The sequence below is a fragment of the Quercus lobata genome, chromosome 2, assembly GCF_001633185.2.
Source record: "Quercus lobata isolate SW786 chromosome 2, ValleyOak3.0 Primary Assembly, whole genome shotgun sequence".
NCBI lineage: Eukaryota > Viridiplantae > Streptophyta > Magnoliopsida > Fagales > Fagaceae > Quercus > Quercus lobata.
Genome location: NC_044905.1, coordinates 16,659,878 through 16,679,324, shown reverse-complemented (window position 1 = coordinate 16,679,324; position 19,447 = coordinate 16,659,878). Strand labels below are relative to the sequence as shown.

At 34.5% G+C, this 19,447-nt stretch overlaps 3 protein-coding genes across 3 annotated transcripts; 2 read left to right on the top strand and 1 right to left on the bottom strand.

The window, feature by feature from the left end:
* Positions 1-7,392: 7,392 nt before the first annotated feature.
* LOC115960220 lies at positions 7,393-11,155 on the top strand. Its single transcript, XM_031079003.1, has 4 exons — positions 7,393-7,477; positions 8,378-8,976; positions 9,131-9,448; positions 11,018-11,155. Exons 1-4 carry the CDS (start codon positions 7,393-7,395, stop codon positions 11,153-11,155), a joined length of 1,140 nt encoding a protein of 379 aa, XP_030934863.1.
* On the top strand, positions 8,250-12,018 carry LOC115974762. The gene is made up of 4 exons (XM_031095274.1): positions 8,250-9,448; positions 11,018-11,239; positions 11,318-11,440; positions 11,509-12,018. The coding sequence occupies exons 2-4, from the start codon at positions 11,159-11,161 to the stop codon at positions 11,875-11,877; spliced, it is 573 nt and encodes a 190-aa protein (XP_030951134.1). The 5' UTR covers positions 8,250-9,448; positions 11,018-11,158; the 3' UTR covers positions 11,878-12,018.
* A 2,699-nt stretch (positions 12,019-14,717) lies between these two features.
* On the bottom strand, positions 14,718-18,081 carry LOC115974760 (NAD(P)H-quinone oxidoreductase subunit U, chloroplastic). Its single transcript, XM_031095270.1, has 5 exons — positions 17,729-18,081; positions 17,443-17,504; positions 17,260-17,349; positions 16,986-17,126; positions 14,718-14,970 (listed from the first exon to the last, which is right to left on the bottom strand). The coding sequence occupies exons 1-5, from the start codon at positions 17,985-17,987 to the stop codon at positions 14,875-14,877; spliced, it is 648 nt and encodes a 215-aa protein (XP_030951130.1). The 5' UTR covers positions 17,988-18,081; the 3' UTR covers positions 14,718-14,874.
* Between the last annotated feature and the right edge of the window lie 1,366 nt (positions 18,082-19,447).

Below are 19,447 nucleotides of genomic sequence, written 5' to 3'. Positions count from 1 at the left end.
ATCATATACTTTGAGTAAATTGATATCTTTTAATCATTTTTCTAAGTGTTAAACAGAACCATAGTTATGTCTGGTTCCTTAGACCACCTACTATAGGTAAATTAATACTACATGACAGTTTTTTAAGTATCAAACAGAACCTAGTTATGTTTGGTTCCTCGAACCACATACCTTGAGTAAGTTAATGCTTTCTGTTATTTATTCAAGTATCAAACAGAGCCAGCCATAATAAATGGTAAAGATCATTGTCGAAGTGACATGATCAATTGCATGCTCATGAGTATCACTTAAAGCATTTGAAAGTATATCCATGATCTATTTAAGAGTTGATTATTGTATCCAATTCCTTAAACTTAGTAATGGAAAAAGAGTTAGATGGAGCCTGACATAAATGGGTGCTTTACCATTTATATACATGAATGGACTTATATCTCATTTTCAAGTTAGTTAAGTGTTAGATAAGACAGAAACTATGTTAAGATCAACACAAACATCACAAATATAAAAGAAAAACTTATAATTATCATTGATCTGAGCCTTAGGAAGAGGCAAAGTTGATTACAAAAGATCAAACTAAATTACAAGTTTTAGGAACAAAAACAACAACTAAAAAAAAAAAAAAAAAGATAATTCATGGTTTCATCTTTATTACAAGTTTGTCTTTTGGAGTCTTGGTGGCTTGGATGGTTGCTGCTATCGAGGATGCCGGACCCTTACCTATGGGGTCTTCCTTGGCAGGAATAGGGAGAGTTGTCAAAACTAACTCTAGGTTTTGAGAAATCACTCATTCCTTGGAAGAATCTTTGGATGCGTCTGAGGGCTTTGGCATCTCAGGGGCGACCTTCTTAAAGGCTTCTTTTTCCTTATCAGCTGGATCGGCTTGCTCTGCCACTTCTTGAGGACTGTTGGAATAAAGAGGGTCCTTGGACGAAGCCTCTTCAATAGGGCTTGTAACGTTGGGGGTTGCATCATCTGGGGAGGCTGAGGAGCCTAGCGCCCGGATTGCGAGGGGATAGTACACATTCTCCGCTCTCCTAAGTGCTGAAAAGGCCTCAACCCCTGCCAGGTTAAGGGCCTCATTCCACACTTGGAGGCAGTATGCTCTACACACCCCTAAGACCTCGACCCTCATCGGTCTTAGCTACCCCCACATCGTAGCCGTCTTGTTCGGCTTGATCCTTGGCTTTCTCAGCATCCTCCAGTTTTTTCTTTAACAACTTGATTTGCTATCTAGCAACAGCGAGCTCATCCTCAGTCAGGCAGAGTTGCTTGCGCTAAGTCTTAGTCTGCCTCTCTGCCCCATCTAGTGCTGCCTTAGCACTTTTCCTACCCCTTTCTGCCTTGGTGAGGTTGGCGTTTGACTCCTTTAACCTTTTCTCAGCCACTTTAAAAGCCTCAACAGCAACAACTCCCTTGTCTTCCTCATCCTTCATTTGTCGGTGGGAAATATCCACCAACTCCTCGACTCTGAAAGTGGCTTGAATAGCCTGCAAAGGAAACTTGACAGTGAGTATTTAAAAAAAAAAAAAAAAAAAAAAAAAAAACTTAGCTTGAAAGGCTTACCATGGCAAGGTCTTTCTTTAGACTTAAAAGCACCTTGTGTTTCTTCATGGTCCTCAGATCAACCATGTCCTCGGGTAGTAGCAAAGCTTACTCTACAGCATCTGCTACATACCCGACCTTTCCCTTTTGAAAGTCCCTGATTGATGAATTCGTAGGAAGAAGGGATCCATTTAGTACCAGAGGGGGGTTCTAGTTTGCAACCCTAGCGAGAAGATCACATCCCTTGTCTCCGGGCGCCCTATTGCTCAAGGACTTTGTCTAGGTAATCTTAGCTACCTTGGCCCCTTTTTTAGGCTCATTCTCCTTAGGGAGGGCACCTTGGCCCTCTTCCATCACGTCCTTCCCCTTCTGCTCTCGCTTTCTCTTCTTATCTACAAGCTCTTGTTAGGGGTCATAAGGAGTGGGAAGGGAGGGGAGTTTAGCTTAAGCACCCACCTCGGGCGCCTTCCCCCCAATTTAGGACTCCATCACCTCTATGAGGCTGGCCGTGGGTTTGCGTTGTATCCCCATATCTTCTTGTATCTGACTCACTTGGGCAGAGGGGAGATGACCAAAATCCTCGGCAGGGACTTCTGAGGATTGAAGGTAGTTGAAGACTTCGAAATTGTCTTCGAATTCAAAGATGTCCACTACCTCTTCCTCCTCCTTGATGGTTGGTTGTGATGGTGTGGCTGCTTCCTCAACAATACGAAGGAATGGCAAATCTACTTTTGGCACGCCCTTTGGTATGGGGTCAATGACAAGAAAGCCAGGAACCGCAATGTTGATTTGGTGCAGACATGGGTCTCTCGCCTTTATCTAGCACTTCAGAGCTTAAAAGCTGGATGAGAGCAGGGTGTACTCTAAGATTAGATGGGCTGCTCTTAGCTGGCCATCCTTATGAATGAACACCTCGGCTTGGAGGATCTTGTCTAAACTCTATTGATTGACAAGATTGAAATTTTGAACAGCTGCATTCTTATCTGCAAGATGATTTGGAAAACAAAAAAACATCATTAGCAAAAATGGCACGAATCAAAGGAAAAAGTTCAATTGCAAGCATAAACACATACAAACGGGTAGAAAACATGTAAAGAAGAAAGGGTGATTTTCAAGTGATAAACCCAGACCTAAAACCCCACCTGGTTTCCCCTATCTCGTCGAGCAGGGGAGGACATCGCGCCACTCCCTTGAAACGATCAGGAAATCCTAATCCATGCCTTTGTTAGACTCAGGGAGGCATGAGATGAATCTAACCTCGGGGTGCTTAGTTTTTAGGTAATACCCTTGCCCCTTTAAATGGTGAAAGTTATAGATCTAGTTGACATTGTGATGGGTAAGACCTAAGCCCATTTTCTCATTAAGGGCATCAACGCTACCTAAAATCTTAAACATGTTTAGGGCACATTGGATGGGAGCTAATCTATGAGCTCTAAGATAATCCCTAGTAATGGTGTTCATAGGGATTCTCATCCCTTCCTCTATAAAGGTAATCATCGAGATTACCACTTCTCTCTCTTGCCTCTTCTCATGCCATTTCCCTTCCTTGCAGTACCTGATGGAGACTCCTGACGGGATTCTATATTGAGCTATAAAGCTCTCTATATTCTCCGCAGAGTCTGCTAGGTAAGCAAACCTACCCATTCCTAAGAGAGGATTGAAGGAACTAAAAGGGTACTAGGAAGCTAAAGAGAAAATAGTAGGGCCGAGGAGGAAAAAAGACACGAAGAAAAGAAAAGTAGATGAAAAGATAAATGGAAAGGTTTATAAAAGACTTAACGCAAAGAAGAGAAGTATCCTCGGACAGGCTCTCGGAATTTATGAGAGCATGAGTAGATTGAATAAGTGCAAGATCAGTGTGTGAGTGCTAAAATGAGGTGAATGAAGTGTTTGGATAGTATTTATATCAAAGAAAGGGTGAGAAGCGGGAAAATTCTCGCTTGAGTTCCAATAAAATCCTTAGCTATTGGATCCGCATCGCGCCATAGAACGTGGGGAACATAGAGCTGCAAGAATTTAATGAAGGCACGTCTCGAATGCCAAAGTGTCAGGAGCGTGCATTGTGCAGTTAAAAAGATACCTGCGCAAACAGGGGTGATGTGTGGCAAGGTACGAGGTCACTGTAGTGACATCAAAATCCTCCTTTCTTCCCGAGGAGCTAGAGAGGAGAATTTCGAAGGACTACTGTAGGGGTGTTAGGCCCAGCTATATATATATATATATATATATATATCTATGTATATATTGGGCCGGAGACCCAATCCGAGGATATGAAGTAGTTCGAGGACGGGTGAACATTATCAGGGGAGTCTGTGTTAAAGTGAAGAGGTTAGTTTTAATCATAAGGGTCCATGAGGGATGTTCGAGGATGAATACCTTCTCAGATAGTCAGAGCCGAGGTCCGAAGGGGTGGTCTACCATCCAGGGTAGCTTTCCAAGAGATTCTATTGATACGGATAAGCATCACAGAAGCGCAGGATAGAGGAAAGTCCTAAAATATCTAACGAGAAAGCTGCTACCACCGCATTAAATGCTCTGCACCTAACCAACTGGACGTATTAATGTGGAGGTGATACCTGAACAGTAATTTTCAGTCTTATAGCAACCTCTAGTGATTTTAGGAAGGGGCTGATGGGACAAGGATCAACACCAGCAATCTACCCTACACGTGGAGGGTAAAGAGGAAAGAAGAAATATAGTATAAAATAGAAAGAAGACCCTGAGAAAGGGGAATCGAGAAATTGAGAGGAAAACATTGTAGCCATCAAGAATTGAACTTGTAATCAAACTTGAGAAGAAATATATAAAAACTGATCTCCTTGGATTGTACCGATGACGATTTTCTTTAGATTAAACAAATCTATCTTCATTTTCTTGTCATTTGGACCCACTTTACTTGTTGTCTAACTCATTAAAACTCAGTTTTCCAACTCACTTTCTACAAATTTATTGTATTGGACTCTTTGGACCTAAGTTCATCTATCTTTTGGGGTTGGGAACCAAATTGTGTCCTTACATAAAGAAATTAGAAGTTACCACCATTTTAGTCTCAATCAGTGATGGTAAATTTTGGACCCCCATACTTAAAAAATTATCCCTAGTTATAAATTGTAATGTTCATTTCAAACTCTAAATTTGAACAAGCACAAGCAGCCTCTTGAACTAGAGTTCGTTGTAAAGTTTCTCAACTGGTACAATTGATTTAATTTTCATTATACTTAATCTCAAATTTCACATGTTCATCATATGAGCACATGATAATGAGTTTTTGTGAATATGTGAAGTTGTGGAAATTAAAAATTAAATATGAAGGAAATTAGAAATCTTGGAAATATAAGTAATTATTTAGTTTACGAGTAATTGTTTAAATTTAAAGTTTAAAGTGGAACTGTAAATGATCTCATAGGTTATGGTGAAAAAGTGTTACTCCTATTTGAGACCTAAGACAATAATTTTTAATAGGCCATTTTTTTTATTGAAATATTATTTATTTAATTTTTATTTACAAAATTACTAATTACGTTTTTAAATTCAAGCCTATATAACATCTACTTTTTATTCATTTATTTATTTAAATGAGTTTTGATAATTGGTTAGTTAGGGGTGGAGGATTTAAACTTTGGATATCTTCGTTTGGAAATATCAGGAAATGTTAGTTGAGTTACAAAACTCTTAAGGGGTGTTTGGTTCGTCGTGATGTTACATTACACCGTAATATTATATTATTGTAATCTTTTGTTAATGTAATCTCAAAATAATAATACAACATTACATTGTTTAGGAAGGTGATGAGATTAAGGTAATATGATATATTTTATAATTTTAAATTATGATAATGTTAGAAAAAATAAAATAAATCAAAAATTTTAATGTCACATCATCGTAATGTGCATCACATCAAGGACACATTACAGCGAACCAAACACTCTCTTAATAAAGTTGTAAAATGTGTTTTAATTTACGTTGAATAAAGTTATACATAATGAAGGAAAGTTGAAATCTAATTTTCAAATTTTTTTTTTGGTATTAGAGATTAAATGACTAATATTGACAATTTAATTTACTGTATGGGAGAGAAACTTATAAAAAAAACTGAAATCTTAAGTTGTTATGGGAAATTGATAATTAATGATTGTGGGGACAATTTTTGCTTCAGAGGCCAAGGGCTAGACCATGTTGGAACCTTAGGCAATTTTTGTTGTCCCACATTGGAAAGAAAGTCTCCCTCTTTGCACCTTATAAGGCATGAACCAATGGTGGTATCCAAACTAGTGGTACTCTATCACCATTGGTTCATGCCTTATAAGGTGCAAAGAGGGAGACTTTCTTTCCAATGTGGGACAACAAAAATTGCCTAAGGTTCCAACATGGTCTAGCCCTTGGCCTTTGAAGCAAAAATTGTCCCCACAATAAAAGGATCCTTCGTGTTGGCAGTAAGCGAGAAGAGAGAGCCCTCGTGTTGGCAGCACGTGCAAGGCAAAATGAAACAAATCCCCCTTTTGAATTGTTTCTTTCACTGTCTTTCTTCTCTTGACTTGATCATACAAGAAGCCCATTTCTTACACGCTTCTCTTCTTTTGATCTATTTCCTTTATCATCCGTTTCTCTCTCTTGGTCCAATGGACACATCATGTAGGTATTGTGAACTTTCCCTCTCCACCTCTTAACCACTCTTTCTCCTCCTTCTCTCTCTATAAGTTTTGTTTTGGTTTTTCACTTGAAACAGTTTTGCTTTTCCTCACTAAAAGCACACCGTTTTGGCTACAAATAAGACAATACTTGACTAAACTGAATTACTATAGAAAAACTATTCACATACTCATTTGCTCTTTTTATATATAGATATACTACCACGACCATGCCACCATGGAGCAGCCACCATCAAAAGAGAAATTGGCAGTAAGCGAGAAGAGAGAGCCCTAGTTTTGGCAACACGTGCAAGGCAAAATGAAACAAATCCCCCTTTTGAATTGTTTCTTTCACTACCTTTCTTCTCTTGACTTGATCATACAAGAAGCCCATTTCTTACCATTTTGGCTTTTCCTCACTAAAAACACACCATTTTGGCTACAAATAAGACAATACTTGACTAAACCAAAGTACTGTAAATAAACTATTCACATACTCATTCACTCGTTCTATATATAGATATACTAGCCAATACCAGTATATTGTTCTAAAACTACCTTTATATATATACTCAAAAGTCAAAAGTGAAATTTTATTCATTTAGATCATCATTATATAAAGTATTAACATCATCTCAATCCAAAACAAATTAATCAAAGTTCTCAGTATTCTTAGCATTAGCATCAAAACAAAATAACATAAAATTTGATACATACTAAGAAACCAAATAAAAGAAATTTACAAAAACTAAGCAACAATATCACACATCCTCAATTTGAAAATAAGGATTTAAGTCAAGGTAGTTCACTCGACATTCTAAAAAAAAAAAAGGTTGTTCACTCGTGCCATTCCACGGTGGACATGGGGAAAATCCGAAAATGTCACCTACTAAATAATTTGTTGAAAATGTCACAAATTATAAATATCAACCAAAGCGTTAAGCAATTTAGCATTTGACCGAAATCACTCAAATAGCAAATTTCAAAACTCTTAACTACCTCTACTAAAAATGAAATGATAATTTTGGATTAGATTAAGGGAACGTAGATTCTCAAAAAAAAAAAAGATTAAGGGAACGTTCCTACTGCATGAATATTAAATGAATTGATGCATTAGATTTCGAGAAAAATAAAAATTGTATGTGTTTGAGATTGAAATAGAAAACATGAGAAATAAAAGTTAAATTATTGGTGAGAGAAAAGTGGATGGATTGAGGCAGTAATGGCAACAAGGTGGAGAAGCTTGGAGTGGAGAAGCAAATTGGAAGGAATTGTCAATTTTGTCTCACTCTGGATGTTATGGGAGGGTGAGATAAAAAATAAAAATAAAATGCCCTCCTTAGTATTAGAAAAATTTTAAATAGGGAAATAAATATATTGGATTAGAATTTATTTACAGACTTGACTTGAGTCTAATACTAGTAACATGTGTACACTTTTACCCTTTATTTACTAACTAAAACCTTATACTCCAATTAGTATGCCTGAAATGGACTAGTAGGAAAAATGTTAGTTTTAGATCCTATATTAACCAAGTTTTTAAGTCCAAGTAGTTATTGAGTCAAATTATAAATGGTTCTTGGTTAATGCAATCAATCATTAACTTTGTACAAACAATAAAGACAGTGAAATAATCAACACAACAATATGATCTGAGATTTTTTATTTGAGGAAAATTTACCATGTATTGCTGTTGTTATTCTTAAGGAAGCATTGTAACTTCTTTGCTATCATTTTAATGAAAATTACTATCCCATTTCTCCACCCAAAAAATAAAAGTGTTGCATGATTTTCCATATTTTTAATGTATCACTTTAAACCTCATACTTTCATAATTTTACTAAACAAAATCCCACTCATGGTCTCAAAATTAAAAAGTAAGTTTCACTATTTATTATAAATTATTTTAAATAATCTATTATTATATTTTGTTTTTAGTAAAACTTGCAAATTATGAATTTATCATATAACTTAAAATATTTTTTATTATTTATTTTTTAATTCAGTTTTAGTTACACTTTTAATATTTATTTAATTTTACATATAAGTCTTGATTAAGATAAATCTAGTGTATATAAAAATATGAACTTGAACTAGTGGTAATGACAAATTTGAACATACAAGATTTTTCCATTAAACAAGCACACACTCCACTAAAGGCAAAGCCTTGTGTTACTGAGTCGGCTGCCAGTGAAATCCTTAATCAGATTCAGGTGCGTTTCTAAATCTTGTTACTCTGTCATCACAGACCCCTTTTTTTATTAACAAACACTTCAACCTCAACCTCAACCTCAACAAAGCCAAATCATTATCCTATAACAATGGTTATGTGCAATATACGGATTACGACGATGATACTGGTTCATGTTGGAAAGAACTGCGTACGGTTGTTTGCAATAGCGACCACACAGCGACCGAGATTTCTAGGTTGAAAATCCCCTTTTATCGTGTCAACGTGATTAGCTTATGCAATGGCATTTTCTGCCTTGAATGTTATGACAACCGCCATGTTAACACAATATTACATTTGTGGAACCCGAGCATCAGAAAGTTTAAGATGCTCTCTGTTCCCTACAATAATTACCACTATGCTTATAGTTTCACTCTTGGACTTGCTTATCATTCCCAAAACAATGACTACAAGATTCTCAGAATTGTGTCTTATGTAGAGGTTTTTGGAGTAAAACTGCCGCCGGCTGAGGCCGAGGTTTACACATTGAGTACGGATTCTTGGAGAAGGTCTGTAATATCGTTCGAGTCTGACTCTGAACCCAATGTTGGATCTATTTTTCAGACACATGCAGAAGTTTGTTTATTTTTTAATGGGGCTCTGCACTGTGTAGCATCTACTCAGGAGTGTAATTTCATTTTGTCTTTCAATGTCAACGATGAGACATTCCAAAAAGATATTATTGTCTGACTTAGATGAGTTTTCTCCTGAGTTTTACCACTTTGATCAGCTTGTAGTGTTCAAGGGATCATTGGCTATGATTGTTTTTGTTGAAAGTGAATTTGGACTTATTGATAGATACCACTTGTGGGTGATGAGTGAGTATGGTGTGGTTGAGTCTTGGACAAAAATAATTGTACAAGTGGCTGGGGTTGATAACTTCTTTGGCTGCACTGATTGTGGCGAACTTCTATTTAACATTGGCGCAGAGGTCATTTCATATGACCCTGAAAGTCTGAACAAGAACAAACTTGGAATTTTTATTGGACTTGACACTTGGTTGGGTTGCACAACTGATCTTTTGGAGAGCTTGGTTTTACTTGATCAGGTAAAAATGTCATCTAAATTGAAGATTAGTTTGTATCAAATATTATTCCGTTGAATTATCTAGCAAAATGACAATCTATGCGAAGTTTATGTTACAAGTATTTTGTGGCATGGCATCATATTTGCACCTGGATGCTCTTATTATGTTGCCTTTTTCCCTATTCTAATATATTGATGCAGACGTATCAATTTACTAAACAAAAATGAATCCCCTTGGAGATTGTGGCTATTATATGCCAATTGATTTTTGTGTCTAGCACATTGTGCACCTCCTCAAAGATGACAATGTCATGGTGCAGTAGAGGTGCTTTGCCAACATAATATTATTTCATTTGTATGTCTTAGTGACAACTTGAACTAGTTGGTGAGCTTAGTCTCTTAGGCTTGGTTCAAAGAAAAATGGGAATGAACTTCTGCAATCTGTACCGGATGCATAAAGCTGATTTATCGGTCCTAAGCAATAAGTCAAATTGTATATTTCAATATCCTAATAGCAGGATTTTGATTTTTGCTCACATATATATTTTCCTATTCATTTTTTATACTTGTTAAATTGCTGGAAAATGTTAGGATTTTCTGTAAATCATGAAATTATTGAAATAAAGTATCTTGCATGAGATAAGCCAACTTGGGTAGTGAGATAGTCGATAAGTGGGATTAATGACATAGACAACATATATGCTTGAATCCTTTTTAATTTTGTATATGGCAGAAGTACATGTCAAATTTTTGCCTTGAATACTACCATTTCTCAGTGCATATGTACTTTTTCATGCTTTTGACATTATTAGGTCTATTAATCTTATAAATTATATGATTTACACAAGTTGTAGTATGTAGTCATTTGCTAATATTGTAGACGTTAAAGTTTCAAAATGCTAAAGTACTACCAATTTTGCTACAACAAGTTTGCAAATGGAGGAGGCAATTAATGTGATTGGTGGCACAATGTCATAAAAAATAAATTTCTTGAATTTATTTATTTATTATTATTTTTCTGTTTTGTATTTCAAAACTTGACACATCCATAGCATTATGCTGATGCCTATTATTTATTTAACTTACGACTACTGTCTTAGTATTGTCATGCACATTATTTGACATGACAATGTCATTGTCGAGTGCTTACTGCTTATCAAGAATAATATTATTTCGTTGTTGACCTAGAGACAGACATGTTAATCAGCAAGATTAGTTTAAACTCTTAGCCATGGCCACCAAAAGAAAGAATGAATCTTTGATATTTGTATGAGATGCATAAGGTTATTTCAATGGTCCTACTGTGTTAATTTTTGGTTTCGGAACTGAGCAAACACTAGATATTTTTTTTATTTGCAACAGTTGAAATTGTCTCTGATATTCATCGCTTCCTATAATTTTGACCCTGGGCTGGGGAAAAATGAAAAGAAGTGTAAATAGTATTGACCTTATTCGCTAAACATTATCAGTTCTCAATTTCTAAGTCATGGGTTTTCAGGAGTGTGTGTGGAAGAGCAAGATACATAAGAATTGTAGTGTATCTCTCTTCAACTCATTTATCATGTTTTAATGCTTTTTGTCTCTCTTGTAGAATGATGAAGCTGAGATTGAAGTCATTGAACCTGATAGTCCTTTGAGTCTCAAGGAAAATCCTAGAGAAGCAAACCCCTCACTGGATGCTTGCCCCTTTCGTTTGAAATACCCATCTTTACCTTCATGGGAAGTGTAAGTGATGAATGACTCTGGTGAAGTTGAAACCATGATTATTCCACGCTCAAAGCATGTTCCTTACATGCCATTGATGGGAGACAAGGTAAATCTCTTGTGACATGTATGTCTTTCTCTTGGTTTTTCATTTTTGTGCTAACCCACTTTTTTTATTCCTCTGTAGATTGAAGTAGATTTTGTTGAGGAGTGCCATTCCCTTATTGAGTCCATGAAGAACTGGATTTGGTCTAGTTCTCAATCATCTTTTGACCGTCAAAACAAACTTTCTCATGAAATTGAACTCTTGGTATGTATACTTTCTGTCATGTTGTTTCTGCTTGAGTCTTGACTAATCCATGTCCAATTTTCTTGCAGCAGAACAAGGTGGAAAGTCAAGCAAGTACCATAAGGACTCTAGAGAGATGTCTTTGTAGTTTAGGACCTCGTGAGGTTGGAAGATCAAGTGATCCCGTTACTGATGCAGCCGGTGTTATAACTCCTCCGGCTGATGAAGAAGATCCCATGAAAACCACAATGCAATCTAAAGAGGATTCCTCTCAACACATGAAGTGTCTTGCTCTTCAAGATCCTTCTCACTACCAGGTTCGTGAGAGTACAACTATGGCCGCGTCCGGATCCAAATCCGGACATCTTCCTTCTAGTCAACAGATTACCTTCAATGATTACGACAAGGAAGAGAAGGAGAAGTACATAGAACCTTTGGTACAACGTCAGGGAAAGTGAGGCCGTCTGTGAGCACCTGCAGCAGAGCTTCTTTCTTTTTTCCTTTTGATTAGTACAATTCTTATAACATAGGTAACTTTTGGGAACCATGTAAATGGAAGACAATACTTTAGGTGAATGACATTAGCTTAATGCCCTGGTAAAGAAGGATTTCTTTTGCACTTGATTTTTGAGATGCTTCTTGATTTTTCTCTTTCAATAACTTTTCATTCTTAATTTTTTTTTTTTTCAATTGTTGCCTTGATTTTCATGATGGTTGATGATGGTCATTGGGATTCAGTTTGTAGGAAAATAGGTAAAAGAGGCTTAAGCCTAAACCATAGGGTAGAGTGCCAATAGGATACAAAGGATTTTTCTTTTTGCTGACATATTTGTTGCTTATATATATAGTCTCTCTGTCTTAATTTGTTTGTCATGTTTCAAAAATCCAACTTTTTAAGAGAATATTATTTATTATTTTGTCTGTGTTATAAAAATGTATAAATTTTCAAAACTACCATAAAATAAATTTATCAAAAAAAAGTTTTGAAAATAAAGTAGGGGCATAATAGGAACATTGGTAATAAATAAATAGAACAAAATTTTAAGACATCCCAAAATAAAATAGAGAATAAACAAATTGGGACGGAGGGAATATATTTTATTTGTTTTGACTGTTTGAAAAGGTTATGATATGCTGAAAATTATGAAATTATTGAAAGATACAATTTTGTATTATATAATCTGGTTGGGGTAGTGAGATAGGCAACATATATGCTTGAATTTTTTTAATTTTGCATACAGTAGAAGTGCAAATCAAATTTTCGCTTGAATACTACGATTTTTTAATGCATATATACTTTTTCATGATTTTGAAAATATTGTGTCTATAAATCTTATATAATTATATGCTCGTTGGTCTGTGCATTTAGATAGTGGGTATGAAATTTATTTATTATTTTTTGAAAATGTTGTTGGTATATTAAGGGTAACTGTACATTTTTCTTTTAATCAATTTCAACAGTTGTGCTCAGTAATTTTCTTAAACTTTTTTCCGTTTTGCACCTTTGTATTTTATTTTTCTGTGTTAAAGTTTTTATTTCTTCCCCCTTCGAATAAAACAAGAGGAAATCATACCATAATTTGTTTCATGAATTAAAATGGTGAAGCCAGATATGATTATGCTTTTCAAAATGAGTGGATTGGAGACTACAATTAATCCTCCAAGCTTATTTATATACATTTAACTGTGGAAACATAGATTCCAGTTAGCATAACTGGTAAAGTCTTTGATGGTTAAATAAGAAATCTGGAATTTAATCCTCGCTTACACCAAAAACCAATAGGTGTTTTGATCTGATGATAAAGAGCTACCATCAGGAGCGAACGTTCTCAAAAAACAACTGTGGAAACAAATATGACAGTATTTGTGGAGTGGAGGTTTTTTTTTTTTTTAGCCCCTCTTCCAACAAAGAAATTAAACCATAAAATTAGTAGTTAGACTCTATAAAAATAAAATTAGCAATTTAGCATTTGACCGAAATCACACAAATAACAAATTTCAAAACTCTTACCTATGAGTCTGTTTGGATATTGCTTATTGCTAAAAACTGAAAACACTGTAACAAAATAACTTTTAAATGTGTGAATAGTGCAGTGAGATCCAATTTTAATGAAAATTTTGCTGAATTCCGTACTTATGGGTCCTATGAATAGTGCACGGGACCCACTGTTTAAATCGCATACGCGCTGAATTCCGTTTTCAATGCAATCCAAACTAACACTATGTCTACTGAAAATGAAATGATGATTTTGGATTAGATTAAGGGAACATTCCTACTGCATGAAAATGAAATGAATTGATGCATTAGATTTCAAGAAAAATAAAAATCACATATGTTCGAGATTGAAAAGGAAAACATGAGAAATAAAAGGGAAATTCTCAGAGAGAAAGAAAGGGGTGGATTGAGGTAGCAATGCCAACAAGGTCGAGATGCCGAGAGAGAAGAAGCTTGGAGTGGAGAAAGGAAATTGGAAATGGAAGGAATGGTCAATTGTGTTTCGCTTTGGATATTATGGGAGGGTGAGATAAAAACAAAATGCCCTCCTTTGTATTAGGAAATTTTTATAAAAGGGAAATAAATATACTAGATTAATATTTATTTATGGACTTGATTTGGGTCCAGTAATCCAGTGCATTAAACCTATTATGATGGTGATACATGTTCACTTTTATCTTTTATTTACAAATTGAAATCCAATACTTCAGTTAGTATGCCTGAAATGAGCTAGTACAAAATTGGTTAGACCTCTGGTTAACCAAGTTTTAGACCTTCTCCCCTCTCTCCGTGTGTGTGTTAAATACTTAGTATTCTTAAAATAAAAATAAAAAGTTTTAAGTTTAAGTAGTTATTAAGTGTGGGTTACAATTAGCTCAACTGAAAAGTCTCTGATGGTTGTATAAGAGATTTGGGATTCAATTCCCACCTACACCAAAAACTGATTGGTGTCTTAGTCTGATGATAAAGAGTTATTATTAAGAGCGAACGCTATAAGTTGAAACTCTCTCCAAAAAAAAAAAAAAAAAAAAAAAAAGAAGTAGTTATTGAGCCAAATTGTGAATGGTTCTTGATTAATGCAATCAATTATTAAATTTGTGTAAGCAATAAAGATAGTGGAAATAAGCAACACAACAATGTGGTGACCGTATGAGAAAATCAATGAATAATGATTCTAAAGTAAAAATCATTTGAGGGGTTTTGTTTAGATAAACGTATTTTATTCATTTGTTTTGTTTAAAAATTATATATAAACTTATAACTAGTCAATAAAATAGAAAAAAAGTTGAAACAAAGAAATCCTCTAGAAAAATGCCTTTTCATATGCATATAAAATTGTTTTTCAACAAGAAACCTTATACTAATAATAATCTTGAGGGGCTTCAAGCATTTTTATGCCCCTTTTCTTTTTTCCTCCTCCGAACTGAAATAAATGCTTCTCCCATGCGACATTCATGATCTATCGATTAAGGCCAATAGATAGTATGACTGACAATATGAACCACCCTAACATGAAGTATCCCACCAATCTTGTTGGTCCCACATCCTCTGGTTCCTGCCAGGTAAAAGTTTACAAAATAATAAATTACACTATTACAGTTAAGTTTAGGACAGAGTGAGAGATTGTGTTACCAATCATTATTATCCTCTGCACCGGACATATGCATTACCTTTGTGAGTTTTACAGCCATGTGAAATTTAAAATTTTTATTTTTAGAGAAATGATACATGTGAAATTTAAAATTTTTATTTTTAGAGAAATGATACATATATCCAACGCATGCAATTCGTTTTGGTATGAACAACAAACAACAGCAAACATAGTTTTAAATTTGAACTAATAAGATACTATTTTTCACCTTTAACATGATGAGTGATGGACATTAAATTTTATATATTCCCTTTATCGATGTAATGGTGATATGTGTATTGTGTAATCATTCTCATATGGGGGTGATATGTGTATTGTGTAATCATTCTCATATGGGGTAATTCTACACTCACCGCATGTGAGAGGGATTACAAATAATATATAGTTTTATTGTTCATAAGTTGTAATTTTATTATCACCATAGTTGTGAAAAATGGTGTATCCATAAATTTTTTCTTTATATCCTAATCAACACATGAAAAATAAATGACATGTTAATTTAGTTGTCATTTGATTTGTGGTAATTTTTTAGAATTCCCAAAAATCCTCTCAAGATTTGTTAGGATCCCATGTTAGGTTGTAAATAGCTTAAGGGAAAACGTTCACAGGAAAATGGATTCTTGCTTTAGGGGCTTGAGAAAGTTCTAATTTTAAGTGACAATTATACCCAAAGTTAAATATCCATTGAGTAACTAAAATAAAATACTTTGGCTAAAATTTAATTTAATCCCTTGATTTTTACTTCAATTGCCAAAATTAGTTTTTAAGCTTTAATTGTTGTCAATTTACTTTGTCGAAAAATCCAAATATGTTAGCAAATGAAGCTGTTTTAAACTTTTTTTTTTAGTATACTACTCATCAAACAATAACATTCATTAAATGGCTTATCTCATGAATGTTTTCAGTTAAATTTTTAATAAAAAAATTTTAAACAACATTGTTTGCTAAATTTTGACAGAAGGACCAAACTGATTGATTTTAATAAACTGAGTGTTTAAATTGACAAAATTAAATTTTAGGAACTAGTTTTATAATTGAAATAAAATTCACTATACTAAATTATTGAATTTTAGCCAAACCTTTTTATAATAAAGTGCTTATGCAGCTATGCTACATGTTCAACTTTTTTTTAATGACATGGTTATGTTCACCTTTAAGGATTTTTTATTTATTTTATTTTTATCTCATATTGAGAATTATTTTAATTTTAAAAAAATAGAAATAATTTTGATTGAAAATACATAATGCACTAACCATAAAAAGAATAAAATAATTACTTTAATCGCATTCCTAATCAAAACAAACATGACTATACTTATACTCCGGTCATTTAAGTTCCTAGACATCACATTCTTGAAATCCTATGAAATTTTGGATATTAATTAAGGATATGTTATTAGATTGCTAGTTTGCTACCAATCCCTGCATAGTGTGTTTGGAATAAATTGTTTTAATTTTTAGTTTGATTAAAAAAGATTTATCTGGATAAAGCAATGCTTATCTGTGTCACTTTAGACCAATGTATGCTAAATTATGACCTATACCAATCATGGATGCCCGTGGCTGCAGTCCCTTGCTTTGAAAAAGCAAAAAAGGAACACATGCAAAATGCCTCGAATTGTCTCATCATCTAAAAGGAATTAAAACAAAGGGTGGGCTTGAATTGGGTGTTCAGCTAAAATTGAAACTATATCTGCCCTTGTTATAAGATGGGAAAATATTAGTGTACATTCGGTAGTTCACACTCTGTGCATACAATGTCTATAATTTCGCATATGTTATTTATTCTTAACACATGAAGGGGTGATGTGCATAAACAAGGTGCGCTAATGAGTGTGCAATAATCAATGCTCAACCTATAAAAATTCATTCAAAAGTGACAATAGCGACCGAGATGAGTACGAAGAATAGACGGATACCTGCGGTGGAGGAGGGTCTTTAGTAGCTGGTGTTTCATCAACCTCATAGGGCCAAGCATATCTGTTTGGATTTTCACTTCTAGTCAAGCTCCAATCGTACAGCCTTCTCTCTTCCTCAGTTGACAAAATTGTGTATGATTCCTATTAATTTTATCAGATTAGTCAGAACTGCCTTTCCCTCCCAATTTAATGGAAGGGAAAAAAAATTGTCTTTCAAATAAATATGTCAAACATTGGATTTCCTTTAATAAAATGGTAATTTCCAGTTGCTAACTTTTAGAAGTTCCACTTTCTTGTTGAGTTCTTCTTCATCTAATTCCTGTTCCGTCAGTTCTTCAACTTTGCTTCTGTAAGCAACTTGAACCTGTATAATCAAAAACATGAGAGAGAGAGTTATCAATTTGGATTGCCCAAAAAAAAAGTCGATATTAATCCAAAAAGGTATTTGAGTTATGACCTGCTCAAGAGAACATCCACGTTGTAATCCAAGTAGACCATAGTGATCCACATCTGTTATTGCTGCATTCTAAATTGAATTTAATCAAATAATTGCATCATGAGAAAACATTAAGGTTTCAAAAACATAAACAAAAATAAAGAATTTATGTGATGCTCAAACTTTTCACGAATAAACTAATAAGTGCTCACTCATCCTGTTCAACATAAACGTATAAAGAGTTCAAAGTTGTCCAAGTAGAAAGCAAAATGCAAAATCAAATATTGATGAGGCAGATAATGATTACGTATGCCACGAAAAGCTCTTTCGACGTTAAGAGCAGAAATCAAGGATGGAGGTTCTTTTGGAGCTTCAATGGAACTTTCTGAATCTGCCTCTGTTGCAACAGTCTCGGCGGGTACTTCACTCGAGCTTCTAATGTGAAATCTGCGTGGCTTGGTTGCAAAAGCTATGGAATTTGTGAAAATGGCACCGCTTATTGGCGTCTGAGTCAGGAAATCTTTTCGGGAAATGTACACTGTTGCGGTGGTGGATGACACAGCCATTTGGCTGGGGTGACCGTTTTCTGTTATCTCCTGGATCTTTTTCTGGACTTCGTTTGTTTGGTTGCTATTCTAGGAGAAGATAAGGCAAGGTCTTCCCATCATTGAATTATTATCTGACTAAATTTGGACTAATGTAGCATAAGAAATCTGAAGTGTAGGTGTCAGTAACATTGTAATTTTTTTTTTTTTTAAATTGAAATTTTAACTTATAGTGTACATTCTATAATAATTGCTAATTTTTTTAATAGAAAAATATAATTTTAACTTATAACATTCACTTTATACTAACTGCACTTATTATAAAATTAAGACATCAATCAATCTTTGCAATTAGTAGGGTTCGAATCTTATATCATTTATTAAAAAATAAGAGACTTTAAATGGGTCACAATAAATCCCATACTTAATTTTCAACATTGTGCCAAATATAACCAAGAACTAAGGGCGTTGGAGAAAATCAAAATGCCGAATCAAAACTAGTAGAGAAAACTTCAATTTGGTCCAGTTTTTTAAGGATCTTGAATCATTGCGATTATTAATTGCAAAAAGGGATCGAAATGACATTGATCCAGTACCAACCACAAGGTTAATAACACCAAATCAAAAGTACAAAGAGTTTGTCTGCAATTAACCTAGTGTGCGATTGGGTTTTGCTTAAAAGATTTTTGCTGTTTTATCTCAGTTTTTTTTGCCAATTATTTAACTTTTAGCTTTTGAAATAAACTAATTTTTAGTTTTTTATCACATATTTAACATAAAAGTTACCAAAAACCTAGAATGCACGGACGCGGCTGGGAGGGTGGTGCACCCGAGTCCGACACGGTGCCACGTCTAAGTTTTTTTTTCTCGGATTCGCACCGACTCGGCTCGATTCACGCCGAAACGGCTCAATTTGCGCCGAATTGGCTTCGATTCGCGCCAAACCGGGCTGATTTGGCCAGAATCGGGCCATATTGGGTCGTATCGGCCAGCAACCGATACGGCCGAAACAAGCCGAAATCGACCTTGAAATTCGCCGGATCAGCCGAAATTCTGACCTCAGATGTGTTTCTTGCCTTCTTCTTTCTTTGTTTTGTGAATCAAATATATTAATGTGTTTTTTAAGAATATTTTAATAGTAAAAATATATAGAAAATATAAATAAAAAAATTTTTAATAATTTTTTAATCACCGAGTCCCGCCGCATCCGCACCCTACTTTTTTAAAAATTACCGAGTCTTGCACCCGCACCGAAGTTCCGAAACGCACCCATGCTTCATAGCCAAAAACTTATATATTTTGATAAATATTATGCAAATAAATTACCAAAAATAAGTAAAATCCATACGCACTCAACACTCCTAAACTTGAAAGATCAAAGAATCTTTTCAATTGGGCCAATGAAAAGTATCATTATTTATTTTAGCTTATTTTAATAATCTATTTTGGAGAAAAAAAAAACATAATAACCTTTTCTTTTC